At 36.6% G+C, this 19039-nt stretch overlaps 1 protein-coding gene across 1 annotated transcript in view; it reads right to left on the bottom strand.

Moving 5' to 3' along the window:
* Positions 1-226: 226 nt before the first annotated feature.
* Positions 227-19039, bottom strand: part of LOC113118617 (contactin-5) — a 284385-nt gene continuing 265572 nt past the window's right edge. The window contains exons 19-24 of the mRNA XM_026287922.1: positions 13131-13365; positions 9866-9975; positions 7728-7914; positions 7264-7376; positions 7005-7173; positions 227-1178 (exon numbers count right to left, since the gene is read on the bottom strand). Of these exons, the coding sequence (XP_026143707.1) occupies positions 1075-1178; positions 7005-7173; positions 7264-7376; positions 7728-7914; positions 9866-9975; positions 13131-13365 (918 nt within the window). The 3' untranslated portion in view covers positions 227-1074. The remainder of the gene's footprint in view (positions 1179-7004; positions 7174-7263; positions 7377-7727; positions 7915-9865; positions 9976-13130; positions 13366-19039) is intronic.

A 19039-nucleotide genomic window follows, 5' to 3' on the forward strand; every position in this document is an offset into this window, starting at 1 on the left:
TTTTCGGGTGAACTAACCTTTTAACAGCAGGTATAAAGTTGGACTTTGAGTCAATTATCTAGTTACGTACCGTCGAATTCTGGGAAGAAAATCATTCTTGAGACAATAATTTTCTTAAAACTCATGTCCAACAAACTTTGTTTAGACAGTGACTCTTTCAAAATCAATTTACGAGACCTTCCACCACACCTCGTCACCTAGAACACACACACTGGAGGCCTTTTAAAAATATACATCACATTTATTTCAACTGTTACTGATCAGCCTTGGTCTTTGTCTACAGAAATGTTTGGGCACAACAAGTGGAGTCCAAACTCTTTATCTCTGGTTCGTCCATCAGTCCCCCTGTTGCCCAGCAACCTTGCTAGTTCTCAATACCCACCGAACATAACAAAAATGAAAACAAGTTCAAAAACTGAGACGCAGCCGACCGAAACACACCACAGTTCCACATTTTTTTTGTTTCTCTAAAGGTAACACAATGTACAAAAAGCAAGTCTGGAAATAGTAAGATTTTCAGCACTATAAAAAGGATTTTTGTTTTTTTACTTTGTTGTCTCCACACTCTTCACTTGTGAATAAGAAAACAATGCACTTATTTCTACTGAGCTTACTCTGCGTTTGCTTGTCAGGCAGCCAAAGGGTCAAATGGATGCAGTAATGTAACAAGGGAAGCCACAGCGGCACAGAGCAGTGGGCGGCCTCAGCAGAGCCTTGGAGAGCAGTTCCGGAAGGCAGTCCCTAAAAAATGTCTCTTACAGCTTTGTGGAGATTTTAAACAACTGTCTCCACACTTTGTACAGCACAATACTACAATGATATCCCAAACAGAAATCTGGAAACAAATATGGCCAGAAAATAAACAAAACAATGGAGTCTGGATTTTGGAGCCATTTCTTGATGCTTGGAAAAGAAGTGCTTCCCTTTGGTTGGCCCTTAGGTCCTGCTGATGGTACAGACCAAAGCAGGCAGTCTGTGTGGAGGGAGAGCCCATCCCCTTCATACAGGGGTGGCTGGGAGTGGTCTTCAGAAGGAAGGAGGAGGGATGGTTTAAAGGAACAGTACCCAGTAGCCTCACAAGGGAAAAGAAGGCACCATTAATGACAGGAGAAGAGCAGTCCATGCCAAGCCTGGAGGCAGATTGTTGACAGAGAGCTGTCCACTCTTTGCACGCACTCCTGAAAGAGAGAAATTTGTCAAAGATAAATTTACACAGGGACAAAAAATTAATCTTGAATCTTGAATCTTGAGATATGTACTGTATGTATTATAACATCTGTTCAGGTTGCCCATGAGAACAGTTTATTTATAGTTTTTTGTATAGTTGTCTGCTTAGGTTGGTCTTCGTCATATGAAAATATGCAAACACTTTTAGCTAGATCAGAGAAACCCCTGTAACCTAGATAAACATCCAGATAAAAGAAGCTATTTATTAAATAAAAAATCCTTTTGATTATTTAATCGTATTTCATTATTTTTTATTTATAGATTTTTAATTTATATGATTTCCATGCTTCATGAACACACAGACCCCTGAATGTCCCCTTAAAAATTCCAATGTGGCAAATGGGATTATTGTAGTTCTATCATTGCAACTCTCTGGATATTTTACCATGGTAATGGATATGACAATGTAAATGTATTTGGTCTGGTTGGAATAGATCTGCTACGCTGCTGCTGCTGAATTGCTTCTACTGTTGGTTATTGCTGTAGTTGTAGATTAACTTGTATGTACTGGCAGAAGTAAGTTCCCTACAGCTACTGACAGTACATACAAGTTAATCTACACCAATACGGTGCTCTGAGTATTTAAGACATACAACTGCTACACAAATAGCATATATATATATATATATATATATATATATATATATATATATATATATATATATATATATATAAACATAAGCTAAGTGATCAATAAAAATTATCAAGTAAATGTTAACAAGCCAAATAAATGTAAAGCAGTAACCTCATTGGTGGCATAAGCAACATGGACCAATCAGCTTTTACCAAGTCATTTAACACTATGAATATCATCAGTTTAGGTAAAAACCCATCAGCCTGCACCATCTAGAGTGTCATGATACATCTTGGCATTTAACTATTTTCATTTTATTTATTTATTTATAAATGCAAACTGAAATGCAACTTTAAATTATTTTAAAAAATTATATCATGTAATTGCCAAACATTTATCTTTTCATTAAGTTTCACTTGATTTACTATGATAAAAATATAGAGATCGAACAAATTCATTGGCTGATGGTGCGGGCGCCACCTCTGTGTTCTTACATTGCCATCCTTATACTGCCAAAGGTGCCATTTGCTCCTCATATTTCTCACCCGAAAGAGGCCTCTTGTCGACAACACGAGGAGCTTGGCAGCAGATGCAGCATCTCATACCCTACTCAGAGAACATGGGTTACGCAAGTAACCAGAGATGTTAACTTTCATAGGTTCAATCGATGCTGCATAGCTATAATGCAATGGGAATGAAAAACCAAACATGCCAAGCTAAAACATGCCATCTGGCTTGACGATGAATTAGATAGTAACCACAGCTGGAACCAGAGTACCAGGAACCAGGAGCCGTATCAAGAATGTCCAAATGATAGAACTTGATAAAAGTGTGCGGAGAGGACCATCCATGCTGCTACACATGCTGACTGGGTCCACCACATGAACTAAACTTCAAAAACTTTACACTTGGAGTAATACAGCTTCTTTGTGGAAAGGGCTCTGGCACTAGCAATGGTCTCCTGAACATCTGTAAGAAGACTAGAAGTCAAAGCTGGTGGCATTTGATGGGCCATACCCACAGCTTCTAGATCTCAGATATTATCTGATTTGAATCTCCAACGGAGGGCGATCCAGAAGAGAAGTCAGCTCCAAGAACCACGTCTGGGATGGCCAGAACTGGGATACGAGCCACAGGTGAGTGAATGCATCTATGCCCAGAGGTGCTAGGGACAACCATAGCATGCACTGAGATGACTCTGGCTTGCTGAACAAGTCCTAAATTTGGGCTACTGTTTGGTGGTTTAGCATCTATTGCCCCAATCTGAGCTTCTGTCTCAATAGAGAATCATCATCTCGGGTCATGAAGCGCTCTCAAGGAGAGGAGACTGCCTTCGGCTTGAAGGAAAAGAAGATGTGCATGCCAGTCCAGGGTTCACGACCATGAAACCCCTTGGTGTTTTAAATGAGATACTACCACCATAGTATCCATCCTGACAATCATGTGACACAACCTGAGTGAGGGGAGAAAGTGCATCAGTGCCAGAAAGACAGCTCTGATACGGACAGGACATTCCTTTAGGCTTTCATTCTGAGGTCAAAAAGTGCTCACAGAAACATGATGGCATAGCTTGAAGCAGGCCAAGCATGAGTTGAGGCTGGTAATCTGGCAAGGAACTAGATGGGCCTGCATCTGAATGGAATCCAAGTGAACCCCCTTAAGAAATCAGTATGTTGTGAGGGTGTCAGAACATTACTTTATGGCATTCTTATTATTACATCCCAGTGGTAACTCACTAATTCCCTGGGGTGGGCTAAAATGAACCAGTCGTCGATTTAATTGAGTATGTGGATCCCCTTGAGCCTCAACAGGGCCAGAGCAGCATCCATGCCTTTGTGAATATCCTTGGTGCCAGTGCCAGGCCTAAGGGAAGAACCTTGTACTGGTAAGCCTTTCCCCCAAAGGCAAACCTAAGGAACTTTCTGTGTCACAGAGTGACCTGAATATATATAAAAAGGTCAACAGTGACAAACCAGTCTCCTGCACAAATTATGTGACATAATAGCCTTCATCGTCAACATCTTGACCGCTGGAGGAACCTCCTTTATCACACCCTTGTGGAGGAGGGAAGATAGTTTCTGCTGTAGCACAGAAACCTCTGAGACGCTGCTTACTATAGTCTGGTGAACCCCGTCAAAGCATGGAAAGGGGATTGGGTGTGTGTAACCAAAACTGAAATGTATAACCAAACTGAAATGTACGGAGAACCCAAGGTGATACCCCATTATAGACACTTCCATTTGTGAAGAATTGTGATAGAAGAAGTAGGGTGTTGCAGTCTACAGGACATACTTGGGTGGGGTGCCAAGATAGTCCAGAGGGGATAACATCATCATCTACTGCGAAGGAGAGCTTCTGAAGCCCACAATGTGAAGGCCTGCTCTGTGACTGGTACATGGTCTGCTGGCTCTGGGAGAGATTTGAATGTGTCTCCTATCACCTGAGCAGCAGGTGACAAAGAAATAGGTGGTAAGGGAATACAGCCTGGTGCGTCTCCCACCCCCCATATCGAAAGAGAGTGCGACCGAAAGACTATAGCACACTGAAATGGGCTGTGAGGCCAGAGTGTACAAAACATTCTCTAGCCCAAAAAAAATCGCTTTGCACACCTATGGGCTACAGCATAAATAATCATGTGAGAAAAACGGCAAACACTTAAAAAACTTATCGTGTGGGTCATTACTTGCAATGATGCAACAACACTGCAGTTGATGGCTGGCAGTGACAGAATTCCATGCACTTAACCGCTGTAGTGTATCTGACCCGAACCGGACGACTTAAAGAGTCGATCAGGACTGTGGTTGAAACATGAGCCAAATTCCTCAGGAAGGCAACAGGAGGTCATAAATCAGTCCTAGTGCCACAAGTCAGAAACATTAACACCATTAGAACAATTATTGCCAATTTCAATTTGGAGAAGAGATTGTCAAATTTGGGGCAAGTAATTGAGATGCAACGCCAGACATCACATGTAAACCCGTGAGACACAAGTTCCTTGGATTGAATCCCCCCCACCCCCCACCTAGCAGAACCAGACTGAAATTCCTAAGGGGACCTCTTAACCTCTGGTCTCCACAGAATATCCTTATGTCAGAGAATGGTACAGAAACTGTCTTTTAATGAACTCAGAAAGACTTATGAATAAATATCAGTCCATCGCTACACTCCATATTCATTTATTTGTATCCCACTCATTTTACTATCATGTTTATAATCACTTATTGTGTATGTCTTTTAATAACTATGGGATAGCTTAAGGATTCATAATCATATTTGGTATGTTTGTGCTTGAATCTGCTTGCTTGAAACAGTCATGACCATCAGTTATTTGTCAAATGTATCATATTCTTGTTATAGGAATCATGTCCAAAGTTAGACCCTGCAAGAGCGGGAAAATTCGGATCACGTGCTTGATAAGATAACATATGATTTATGACACCCCCGAGCCAAGACAATATCTGATTGGTTAAGACAACATTTGAGGCGTGGCCAACAGGCCAGTTTAAATACCTAGGACACTATAAAATTTAGCTTTTTAGCTCTTGCTATTAGTCATGCCTGCTTTTAGCTTCTAGCTTTACTTCTTAGCTTTTGCTGTTAGTCATGTTTGCTTTTAGATTTTAGCTTGTAGCTTTGCTTCCTAGCTTTTGCTTCCTAGCTTTTGCTTCTAGCCATGCTTTGAGTCATGCTTCGGCCTGCACGCCTGCTGCTACTTAGCCACGTAAGAAGAAACACCACCTAGTCACGTCAAACTTTACTTCTTTTCTTTTCCGTTTGAGAGTTTCGTGTTCTGAGTTAAGTTTTCTAAAGCTGCGTATCCGAGTCTGACCTCGAGTGCTTGTTCAACTTCAACCAGCCCACACAACTCCGCGTCTTCAGATTAGTTTGTCTTAGATTTATCTAATGAAGCCTTATTCATATTGAAATAAGTATCTTGTATTTTGTGCTTACAAGTTAATGTCTTAAACTGCCGATCTTTTTACTGTGCTAATTGATAGTGTTTTCACTATACTTTGGATATTAATATCCAGCACAGATTTGATGTTAAATGGCTCGTTCATTGAATCCCAGGGCGTGTCAGTGATCAGCCGTGAAACAGTGATTCTGTTCAAATTCCCTTTAAAATCTTAAATGATTCCCTTTTGAGCTAAATTGACCTGTTTCTCTTACACCGCAAGGAGAACAGTGTTCCACTATTGATGCAAATGAAGAAAGCTCAATGAAAAAACATCCGGCCAGAAAAGCTGCAACAGAAGAGCTAAAATGGCGTTTTTGTAAAGGCAGAGAAATGTGGAACAGATGGTGCATTTGCCAGTGTAAGGATGGTGATGTAAGAGCATTGAATAAAATGCCATGATTATATACGGGCTTCAGAGAATCGGCACAACCAGAGGGCGTTCCCATTGTATCATAGCTACGCAGCGGGAACTGAACCTATGATTCAAAACACAAAATGACTAAACCTTTATAAAAAAATAAAAAATAAATAAAAAATAAGATTAAGAATTTAAAACTAAGAATAAAAACTATACTAAACCAAGTATAACTATACTAAATAGTATCTCAGTTTTATTAAAATACCACTGGTGGCATATTTTAAATATTCAAACCTTAATTCAAACCAAAGCAAACATTAATATTTAATCTTTCAGGTTTATTGGTGTTTACAAACTAAAAATAAATAGAATGTCACTGAAAATGTGCAGACGCTGACATCAATGTAGTTTTCAAATAAATACTTCAGTGTATGAGGATTTAGTATCAGCTACTAGCAACAACAGACTCAGTGATCTGTGCCATTTTGAAAGGGGCTTAATGCTGAAATTCTCCACAAAACAATGTTTGAAAGGAGTCTGAGCAACTTTGAAGAGGTTTGAGCTGAATGCAATGCAGAAAGTAAAAGGCCATACAGAGCTATTCTGCAAGCACTATAATTATGCCTGACATAGCAGAAAGAAAATACAGGTCTTGGGAATAAGTAACCGAAAATTAATTTAATAGTATATGCTCTAAAGTAGCCCACTAGTCCGGGTAGTATAATGATGTTAAACTTAATATTTGTAATTCATTTTGAGAGTGGAGGAAAATGTAATTGGCTGTGTAGGTGTGCTGAGGGAAGGTAATTAAAGAGGAATTAAACCGTCAAGCCTACTGCCAAATGTACACATCTTCAAATCTGAAAAACAACACAGTGAACGCTTACCTGAGGAGGTGAGCACTCTGACCTGAGTGCTGGCGGCTCCTTCACCTCCTTCACTGACTGCGCGCACCTCGATGATGTATGTGCCCCCCTCAGGTAGCGTCAGGACCACGGCTGAGTTTGGAGTCTTCATGACTTGGCTGTGGCCCCGTCCCTCTTGACGCAATAATACCTGCAATGAAAAATAAAATAAAATAAAAAATGAACACATGCAGTGACATTTTGTTTTACTCTACACCCACGGAATCTGTGCGATACTTACCTTGTACCCAATGACTTCTGACTCATTGTCCCTTGCTTTCACCGGATCCCAGGATAGAGAAACATTGTTCCCCTCCTGAATCCACATCAGGTTGCCTGGGGGTAGACTTGGGGCTGAAAAGAGAGACAGATAACCAAACAGAAAGATAAAAAAAAAAAAAAACTATTTTAAAATGAAGGTCTGTAATGAGCAATGATCACATTAATTGACAAGACAAATTAACCTCTTCTCAAAACCTATTTCTATTCATAACACAGCGTGTGAACTGGTCAACGAAGCAACAAACATTACAGAAACTGTATTTGATGTATAATATGCAGTTATATGTTCTGGGGGAATCTGCAACCATGAAAGCTTTAATAGATAGCCAGAATTAACTCATTCATGTCTTGGAAAGTCTAATTTGTCATTGTGAATTTTATAGTTTTTAATGCGGCCTAAGGAGTTGTTTTAAGGGAACTCACCATTTTTCTTAGTGCTAATTTTGATGGGTGAGCTGGCTGGTCCTTGACCGACGCTGTTGAATCCCTTCACAGAGATCAGATACTGCGTGTTTCCATCTAGCCCTGTCAGCTGCATGGTCGTCTCATTCCCCACTGTCTTCTTCTTCTTCCCCATCTCCTCTTGCTCCATGTCCTTCCAGGAGCTCACCTGTTCCCAACAAGACAATCTGTCTAACTTTCTTCCTTTCATTAATTCAAGCGTTTGTGTTGTGATAAAGAAAATGAGACTAAGTTGCCTCAGTAAATGACAAAGTGAGAGTTGCCGATGTCATGTGATATTGTATCATTTGGTTTAAACAACCATCATACATTTTGCATGGAGAGCTTAATAGGCAAGCATGTAATAATATCTCCCTGTGATGAAATTCGATAATCTTTCTCACTGGTGGACACAACTGTGTAATTTCACTGGAAAGAATAATTTTCTTCATTCAGAAAGCATAACAGTCGTGGAAATGATGAAGAAAATAAAGGGTTCACGATCACATATGTGCCTCTGTTTCAAAACCTAAAGAGCTGCCTTGCAGTCATAGGCAAATGCCTTCTCAGACAGCTCTAACCATCACAGAACTTCTTAAGTGATGGTTTGAGACCTTCTGAATAGACAGCGATAGTGATGCAAACGCTGCTCCTCAGGAGACTTGAACTTTGCAGTATACTGTGAGCATTTTGCTAAACTAAATTTAGAAAAATGCTGAATTATATTTTAATGGCCTTAAAATAACATAGCACACACATTTGTTGTATTGAGAAACATGGTTTGTTTTTACATTTAGAGTTAGTAATTTAGCAGATGCTTTTAACTAAAGCGACTAAAGGACATCAGGAGCATTCAAAACCAGCAAAAAAATAAATAAATAAATAAAATAAAATAAAAAATAATAATATGCTGTTTTTGTCTTGGATGTTTATGTAGTTCATGTATTAAGTTTTTTATTTTTTATAATAAATAAAATAAAACAAGTAAATAGAAGAGAGAGAATAGAGAATGTTAGTGTTTGCTGGTAATTTTTTTATTACACTGTACTTCACTGTGTTATTTTAGTATCACTGAGATACTATTAAAGTTTTTATTAATATTCTGAATCAGTTTTTATTTTCAAATGTTCCATGCTGATTTTGATTAAAGCTTTAATAATTTTGCTGTGAAATATATATATATATATATATATATATATGTTTCTTTAATGTGCATATAGTTTTTTATACATTTTTATTTCAGTTGTAGTTTGTTATTTTAGTACATTGTTAAACTCAGTTGTAGTTTGTTATTTTAGTACATTGTTAAACTCAATTGAAATTAGAAATGTTGCCTTAGCAATTAATTAATTAATTATAGTTTAAGTTTTAATTAAATATAATTTAGTTTTAATTAAATATAATAACCATGGTACCACACAAGTTTGGTCATTATTTAAAATAAATTAACTTTTTTTTTCCCCATTAAGGATGTGTTTAATTGATCAAAAGTAAAATAAAATACTTTCTTCCTTTTTTTTTTTGTTAAAAACATTTCTTTAAAATAAATTCTGATATTTTAAGCTTTAAATATATCAAATAATCCTGCAAAAAAATAAAATAAAAAAATAAATTTTATCATGTTTCCACAAAACTGTTAACATTGTCAAAATTGATAATAATAAGAAATGTTTCTCAAGCGCTAAATCAGCATAGAATGATTTCTGAAGGATCATGCGACACTGAAGACTGGAGTAATAGCTGCTGAAAGTACATACAATTACTTAATATACAGTGTATTAAATAGATTTTGAAATATACTGAAATAGAAAAGATTAATTTTAAGTGTTGATAACATTTAAGAATATCAGTGATTTCCTTTATTTTTGATCAAACAAATGCACCAGAGTATAAGAGACTTCATAAATAAATAAATAAGTAACAACAATAACAACAAAAAACTTACCAACCCTATACTTTTGAGTGCTAGTGTATTGTGTATTTTTCAATATTGCATGAATTAAAAGTATTTACACAATTCATATTTCTCTTGCTGTTTCTTACACATGATTCTTGCTAGGTTGGATGCTCACTAGGTCTTGGCACAAAAGCATTTATCTATTAATTTCCCCGTCTCTTACCTCATATCCTTGGGGTCTTCCAGGGCCAGGATTGGGCGGCTTCCACATCACTTTAATTTCGGAGGAGGAGATGGCAAACGCCTGCACTTCTGAAGGAGGCTCCCTGGGCTCTGCATTTAAAAACAGTACACGTCAGATTTCACAGCAAATAACACATAAAGCACTTCACCAGTCATACGTTCTAAAAGCCTGCTTGGGATTCGAGTTTGGTACAAAGTTGAGAAGCTCTGTGATCGTGAGGGAGAATCCCGCTGAGAGAAACACTTTGAGACTGAGAGGTGACAGGGACACAGAACATCCATCATATTAGCAGCAGTCACAGCAAACGCAGCTCGCACGGTAACCATAAAATCAGCCTGACACAGTGTGATCACACACTGAAACTGTTTGGTCCTCTTCATCATTTCAATGGTTGATTTCAATGGTTGAAAAAAAAAAAAATTGCACACATCATACAGACAGCTTTTGTTAAATTTGAGCTCTGAGCTTGAAAGCCCCTGGTCACCATCTAATGTCATTTTATGAAACAGTCACTTTCATGAAAAGTGACTTGGTTAATCATGAAATCAATATAGAATTGTAATGCATAGACTTGTGTTAATGAATTGTGCTCATGTGTATTAAATGTGCACTTGTAGTGTACTTCAAATCTTAAAAAAACAATAAATAAATAATAATAATCACAACAACATAATATTCATTAAATTAAAGCCAATTAAGTGTAGTTAAAGAAAGTACACTTTAATAAGTGCATTTTAACATAAAACTTTTAATTTGACATTATTACAAAGTACATTTTAAGTAATTGTTTTATTATTATTTTTTTGTCATGTTTTAACATGATTACTTTGCTTTATGTACTTTCATACTACAGCACATGTAAAATACTGGATTATAATTTTAACTGTATGTTATTTGATATTATTACGAGTATATATTTAATCACAAATATATTGAAATACATGATATTCAAGTTTCACAAGAAATACTATTCCAGTATTTATCATTTAGTTTTAAATAATAATAATAAATAATTAAATAACATTACTATAGAATACGTTTTTCATAAAGTTTTAGTTTATTATAAATGCTTAGTATTGGCCAGTAACAGTCAGTATTAGTAGCCAAGTAAATAAATAAATAAATAAATAAATAAATAACAATACGTATGTGGGCCAAAAAGAGCACTCTAATGTAACTAATTAAATTTAGTATAAAATTAAACTATAACACATTTTCTACATTTTCGGTTAACTATAAATAACAGTGAAATCACATATAAAAATGTCTTTAATTCATAATTACGTGGGCCAAAAAAGCATTATAATGTTCAACTAATTAAACTGTCAACCATTTTGAAATAGTGATGACACGGTACCAAAATTTCAGTATTCGGTACCGATACCAGTGAATATCCACGGTTCTCGGTACCAATTTCGGTACCAAAGCAAAACACAAAAATATGCTAATTAAAAAAACTGTTTAGCACTAAAAATTAAACCAATGCCATTCTTTATACTTATTTACAGTTCTGTTTAAAGTTTTTCTACAAGTTATATAATTATGAAAAACAGTAAACAAGTTTCATCCAAATTTAATTTGTCTTTTAATTTATAAAATTTAACAACATTTTATTTTTGGTAAATAAAGGGGGATTTGCTATTAAAATTAAAACATGTAAGAAATATTGTGATTTATTTCTTTAAAAAATAAAGTTTTGTAAATTTTCTCAACAGTAGTAGTAGTATCACATACATTTGACTAAATAATAGTAATATTTCTAGCACAATGCCTTTATGTAAAAATTTACTTTTAGGCCTAATGAATGCATATTTCTGTAGAAAAAAAAATAGTAAGAGATCATATTAATTATTATTAAAAGATAATACAACTACTAATTCTACTATCATACTAATGTATATACAATGCACTATGAATTGATGAGCTGCTGGGTTCATGAATATTAATCACGTTGTCTGCGTTCAGTCAAACTGATTTGCTGAAATCGAAACAGGGTCGGTACTAGATCAGCACCAACCAATGAAATTGCCTTTTGCGCATTAGCTCCGCCCACTAACAGAAGCTGGTATGTCTTCTGCTTGTTCAAAAATGAATATGAATAATTCTAAATGAACTCCATTATTCTGACAGGAGAAGACAACAAAGAATAGTTTACCTATAGCGCATCGATTCAGCGTGGTAAGACTCTCGCTCTCTCTCTCTGTTTGCATGTGTGAGAAACCGCGCTATCAGTAAAGCGACGGTGAGTCGTGCGCCTTCACAAAGAGTTCACAGAGCATCAAATACAGGTGCTCTGTGCGTCCATTGAGATGAACTGAAAAGTTCAGATCGCTTGATGGAGAGAGAACTCTGAAGCTCAAATGCGCTTCAATCTATGTAGTAAACAAACCCGCACGTCTCTGCCATTCAGTCATTAATTCACACAGAGACGCGCAGAACACTGATTCATATTTCAAACAACTTTTGCGGCTTAACATTTACCGATACTGGTCCATATGGAGATTTGATTTGATTAATTTATGCTAACTTTGACAAATTCCATGACTGTCCATATTAAAATGTAAGTTTCATTTTCATGACTGGATTTTGAGATTCCATCCTCGTTTTCTGCTTCGCGGAAATCATAGCGCTGAACCGGGTTTGAACGGGACCTCTGTACTACCAGTACTTAAAGAAACCTGGTACCGTCACATTTTCATTTTTTAGTACCGACTTGTTACCGAAGTACCGGGTCTTTTGACAACACTAATTTGAACTATAACACATTTTCTACATTTTAACTGTGAAATTACATATAAAACGGCACTTAATTCCTTCTTATGCAGGCCAAAAAATTCCTCTAAAGTCCAACTAATTGCATTTAATATAAATTTAAACTATAATACGTGTTTAGAGAACTAGAAACATTTTATTTAGTTCACACTTAAGTATATTCTTTTATTCTTTTTATTTCCATAATAACTATTCTCAAAAAAATTACATAGAAATACATTGTATTATAATGTATTTCTTGGTGTATAATGTTCTCATTCTATGTAATGTCTTTTGACAGTTGGATTTTGACTTTTGTACTGAAGTACCTGTATCTCAAAAGAACATCCATCCACAGCGCTGGTTTAGCTGATGTGTGATGTACTTCAAAGTTTGAAAAACTCTGTCTATAACATTGAGTCGCGTGTTATTGATGTTATATAAGCTAGCAATAAATCCCATCAATCAGAGCAAGAACACATCTGACCCTCACCTCCCTCTGCTGAGAACACAGTAACCACCTCGCTGAAGGGCCCGTCTCCTTTGTTGTTATACACCCCCACCCGCACCTCAAACGGGGTGAGAGGGGGAAAGGTCTCGTCTCTGTATTTATAGGTGGTGGAGTCTGCCGAGGTCACCATCTTCTCTTTCCACCCACGTGTGCCGTTGGCTCGGAATGCCACAATGTAGCCAAAACCTTCTCCATTTTGGAATTCTTCAGAGACGGGCTGAGGACGAAAAACGAAACTAATTATCATGAGCTCTGGTTTCATTTCCAGGCAGACAACGTTTAAAAGTCACACTGTTTACACTAATTCTTAAAATATCGCTCAAAATATCCGAGTTTGCTTGAGGTAAAACACATTTCTCTTCAACAGGATCGGAAATTGGAAAAGGATCCTAATAACACGCAGCCAGCTGAGCTCGGAGAAATGAGGGAAGGGTAAACGGCCGTGCAGCAGGTAATTTATGAAGACTTTTGCTTGAGAATTATCAGCCCTGAAGATGTAGTCTGGCCAATTATTTGACTCCGGCACAACTCGTAGTTCCTGTGTAATGTGATTTTTTTTGTGCTATTTTCAGGTCAGCTTAAATGCTGACATCTGAAGCAAATTTTGCATCATTTTAGCTAGCTCTGCTGGTGCTAGTTAAAAATAAGTAAAATGCAACTAAATTCAAGTTTAAAATACAATCATGTACCCAATGAATGTTAAAGCATATTATGTTAAAGAGTCAACATTGCAGTGCTTTGCAGAAGTCTGAACTTTTAGCTCTTACATTAATAATCCTTTGAGATTTCAAAGTATCAGAACCAGTATTTATTTTATTATTATTTAAGTCAACATGAAATCAAAATTGAGCATCCTTAAAGGAATAGTTCAACCAAAATGTTGATTATTCACCTTTATTTCATTTCAAACCCACAACACTTTCATTCATAAAGAATGAAGATATTTGAATGAAAACTGATGGTAATAACTATGAATTGAGTGTCTTAGTCAAAGTCTTTTGAAGAATCACAAGCATCATAAGCATTGATCAAAAATATATAGAGCTCGTTAAACATAATAAGCAGAAGTTAAATCATATTGCTTAATGCACAAGAACAAAACTCATAGGTTCTGACACATCGAAAAAGCACACACACGCATGCACACACACACACACACACACACACATATATATATATATATATATATATATATATAATATTTGGGGGAATTGACTTTCAGTAAAGGTTTTCTCAGGTTTTATAAAAATATTTTTACTTCAGTTCTGAAGATAAACAAAATTTCCTATAATGTTTGGAACGGATATGAACAAAATTTTACAAACCTAAAGAACCTTATTTCACTATAAAGAACATGTTGTGTAATGAAGTAATGGTGGATTGTACATGGTCATTAAAGGTTCATAATGGAACCATACACTGCTTTTTCACCACCAGGTCGAATCATTCTCATTGCAAAAACGTTCCATTCCATTCCAACGTGCCATGGTGTGTTTTCCACTGTGGGAAAGATAACAGAGCTTGTAATACAAACGGGTCAGAAGCTGCCTTAGTAACACAAGTGTTTACATATGGTTTGAGATGATCCGATATGGTGGATGATCAGATATTGCTGTTAATTCGTGCTAAGAAAAGCGGCCATAGATGCCTTTTATGTGGCAGTTTACAACACAAGCTAATTTTACAACCTGCCCAATATTTGGCTGAGCCACAAAGCTCTTCACTCCCCCAACCATACAGCTTCAAAAGCACACAAAAATCCACACAGAAGCTTTAAACATGTGTCCAATAAATAATTTAAGTCTCCATATTTTTCCAGTTAAAAGACATCCTTTGTTATGTTGGTTCAGAGAAAGAAGCAACACTAAATGGCACTGAATTACATCAAAATGTCAGAGAGTCCCAAATGAATCGGGGAGATTTTCACTTGTAATGAAACACATCACTTGTGAATGTCAAGTGCTTTGATGGTGAGCCTGAACACATCAATTAAAGATGTGCTAATCCAACACATCCAAGACTCATACAGCCACAGCTCGCCGTTGTTCTGTGAACCATGTCAATGTCTTTTCAAAGTGCTTGGTTGAGGCCCTCGAGTAAATAAACTGCACGGGTGACGACATTGTGAATAACGCATCAAATATCAATTAATCTGCGGTATTATGGCTGTCTCTGGAAATCACCGCTGCTAATGCTCTGCTCTAGCTTGAAGTCCTTCTACCCTTCACTTTTTAAAATTCGATGTGAATTCTGCACATTGGCTGCACAATATAGTTTAGTATTTTACTATTCTAAAACCTCTCAGATTATGCATGTTACCCTTGTTCCCTGAAGGAGGTAACAGAGAGTTCATGTTGGTAATGACCAAGAGACCAATCCACTTCGAGTGTACACTAAATGAGCTAATGCACATAGGCATGTGATCATTGCATCCAGCTTCTGCTTATCGCAGTGCGAGTATAACTAGGCAGCTGGAGCAACACACACTCAGGTTTTCACCGAGGAGCCGAGCCGGTGACTTGGCCGTTCAGCGGTGGTACAGTAGCTGTGGTGATGGGACTCTCTGTTCCTTCCTTTAGGGAATGAGGGTTACATATGTAACCGAGACGTTCCCTTTCAGTCCGTCACTCTTGACGTCACATCGGTAATGTGCAATAAACAGTAAAATTGTTTGTGTTATCCACCCGTGTGTTTAGAAGACAATACATTAAAATAATATGTGAGAAAATAATAAGAAATAGTAAGAAACACTGGTTTGCAATGTCAATCAGCAAAACAAACTGTTTTGTACAGCTAAAAATTGCTGAAAAATTGCTGAAAGCAGATGAGAATAGAAGCCAGACCCATTAAATTTACAGAATTTGGCCTTTTTATACAGTATCACTGTCTTCAACCATTAAACCACGAAAAAAAAAAAAAAAAAAAAAAAAAATATATAACTATTTCTATGGGAGGAAAATGCTTAACATGACACTTCACAAATTGCTTTCATATTCTGGGCTCCTCTGCTTGCAAATTCCTTTTAGAAAGGCAAAGAATATCCATAGAAATTATGTGATGTAAGGTGATCAACATTAGTTATTCTTAATTATTTAAAAGGAAAAAGTATCAGTATCGATATCAGTATCTGTATCACGGATATCGATATTGGTGATACTGGCCTTTTATTTACTTGGTTTCGGATCAATACCAAAATTTGCAGCATTGACTACCCCTTGTGGAAGCATCTGTTGTTTTTCAGGTTTCTTCTGCACTTCTGGTTTTGGAAATTCTCTACAGAAGATGTGTAATAGCGCCCCCTACTGTATAACAATGAAAACATGGATTCTCAGAGCACAAGTATAGCTCAACTATCTTTAGACTTTTTCTAAGTATACTTGTAGTTTTTAGTATATTTCTGAGAAGTACATAAAGCACATTTTTTGAGAAGTACATTAAAAGTAGACTGAAAGTATACTTTCCTATTTTTAGTTTAAAATAAGTTTACTAATAGCACACTTGAATAAACTTTTATTTTCGTAAGGGGAGTGACTCAGAATGAAACAAAATGGGAATCCAAAGATCAAATTCTGAGCTACGAAAGCTACAGCACAAGCACCTCCTGTGAAAGTTAGATAGATCTGAGATCATTAATAATGCTCAATTTTATTAATGAAGTTAAACTGCAAATGTAAGTTTTGGCTTAAAAAATTCTCCATTCAGTTCCTGTGAAAACTGCATTGCAATGCTGTGTGAAGTGAATAAATCCTAGATTTATCCTGAATAATAATGAATAAGAATTATATATCTTTAGTAAGTATAATAATATTGATTAAATTGTAATAATTTATTATAATAAATTGTAATAATATTATAATATATTATAGCAATAAAAACAGCAAAGAAGACACATCCACAATAACAAAGGAATCATACTGTTTTGAATATATTATTTAATGTCATTATACCTTAGCTAGTATAGTACCATGAGACACAACAATATTGTAGTACTGACTACTTTTTCGCCATTCTGGGAGTTAAAAATTAAGGTAAGCAAATTATGAATTCTTTAAGATTTCACTTACACACACTTGGCATTATTACCATGCAATTATAAAACACTTCTCCTTACATCTCTACTCTCTAGCAGACCATTTGCTCATTAGGGTGTGTATTCTCAAGTGTTTTTTTTTTATTTATTTTTTTATTTTTTTATCATTTGACTAGACTAAACCACCTAAATTATACTTGTTCTGTAAGGTCACATAAGTTGATTATGCCTGTCCAGCTGCTAACAAATTTCCTTGCTGCTTCTCTCAAAAGAGGTTTGACACTTGCTCTGTGTTTTTCTGAGGGGGAGATATCAGAGCCTGTCTGCGACACCTGCTAGGCATTTAATAGAATCTATTAAGGGAGATAGAAATTTAATTAAAATGTAAGCCAGCAGAATTAAATCTTGGGCAATTTTAATAATTGACAAACACCTGTACTCTCCTTTCTTTTTGGCAGGGAATCCGTCCGTCACGCCAAATTTTGACTGATTTCCACCACTTCTGAAATTATCACGTCCCTTGGCGGCAGCACCCAAAATAAGATGCAGACAGACGATGGGAGAAAATAGACTGTACCTTCACACTAAATACTTCGGCACACACTTTTAGTGCCAAAGCAGTGTAATTAACTCACTCTAGTGTTTCTAGCAATTGAATTAACAATCTTTGAACCAACATTATCGGTGCTGGCTGAGCCTTTCTGCATGGGGCGACGAATAAATGGCCATTTAAAAAAAGAAAAAAATCAGTTCCGCTACAAAATGAAGTGGAACATGCATCTAAAAAGGCTGTTGGGCGAAGGAGTGGCACCCACAGTGCAAATGAGGTCTGCTGGCGGTCTGATATCGGCACGCACGGCAGGCATCGAATAGGAAGTAGGGCAACTGTAATAGTCCAGTCCATTGCTCCTGGTGCCCGTAATACTTTTTCTTTCTCTGCAGACACTAATGAGCAGACGGGGCGAGCTGTTTAGTCATTTATCCTGTTTAATAAGCAGCTCTCGGCCCAGGCGCCTTGGTCTTCCACAACCACCCAGAGATGATTGGAGAGGCAGCGCAGCAGCCAGTTCACGTGCCCTGAAAGCCAAAGCAGCACTGCATCTTCTCATATCCACATGTATTTATTGGAGATGCAGAGCCAATTCAGTGGTTCTAAAGTGGTTAATCGGGACCTAGACAAACAGGGTGGAGCTAAAATAGAGCTCAATGGGACTGTGCCAGAGAAGAAGACATTAACGTTGTCCACAATATTAGGGAAGCTACATTCAAAAAATCTGTTTTCTGGGATTGTTTACTAACAGGCGTGACTCTTGAATTTCCTATTCAGCATAATATGACTTAAATCCTGCATGAATTATCACAATCAAGCCTTCTGTTCTCCCAGTAGTCAAGAATAACACCTGTAACAGTTCAAGTGACTCTATATGAAGACAGTATCATACAGAAACAAATAAATGTTTTATCACAATTAACCCAAACTCCCTCTTAAAATGGCCAGTTTGGTTATAAAATACATACAATTTTATTTGTGCTGCAGCAGACTAATATGAGGCAATAATCAATCTTGTGTCGCATTGAGAAGTTTGATTCAATTGAGTTTGGGTTTGCTTGCGTGAGGAATCAAAAATAAATGTTTCACAGATAAATGCATCCTCAAAAATAAATGCTTACTTTTTAATAGCGAAATATTAGGTTAAATTCTGCTGTTTGTCACTGTGATTTGAATATAAAACTATTTTCTAGTTCACAGGTCTTCAACCCTGCTCCTTGGTACCCACTGTTCTGCAGAGTTCAGCTCCAACCCTAATCAAACGCAACTGAATAAGCTAATCAAGGTCTTCAAGATCACTTGAAAAGTCAC

This window comes from Carassius auratus, chromosome 18, assembly GCF_003368295.1.
Source record: "Carassius auratus strain Wakin chromosome 18, ASM336829v1, whole genome shotgun sequence".
NCBI classification, from domain to species: Eukaryota; Metazoa; Chordata; class Actinopteri; order Cypriniformes; family Cyprinidae; genus Carassius; species Carassius auratus.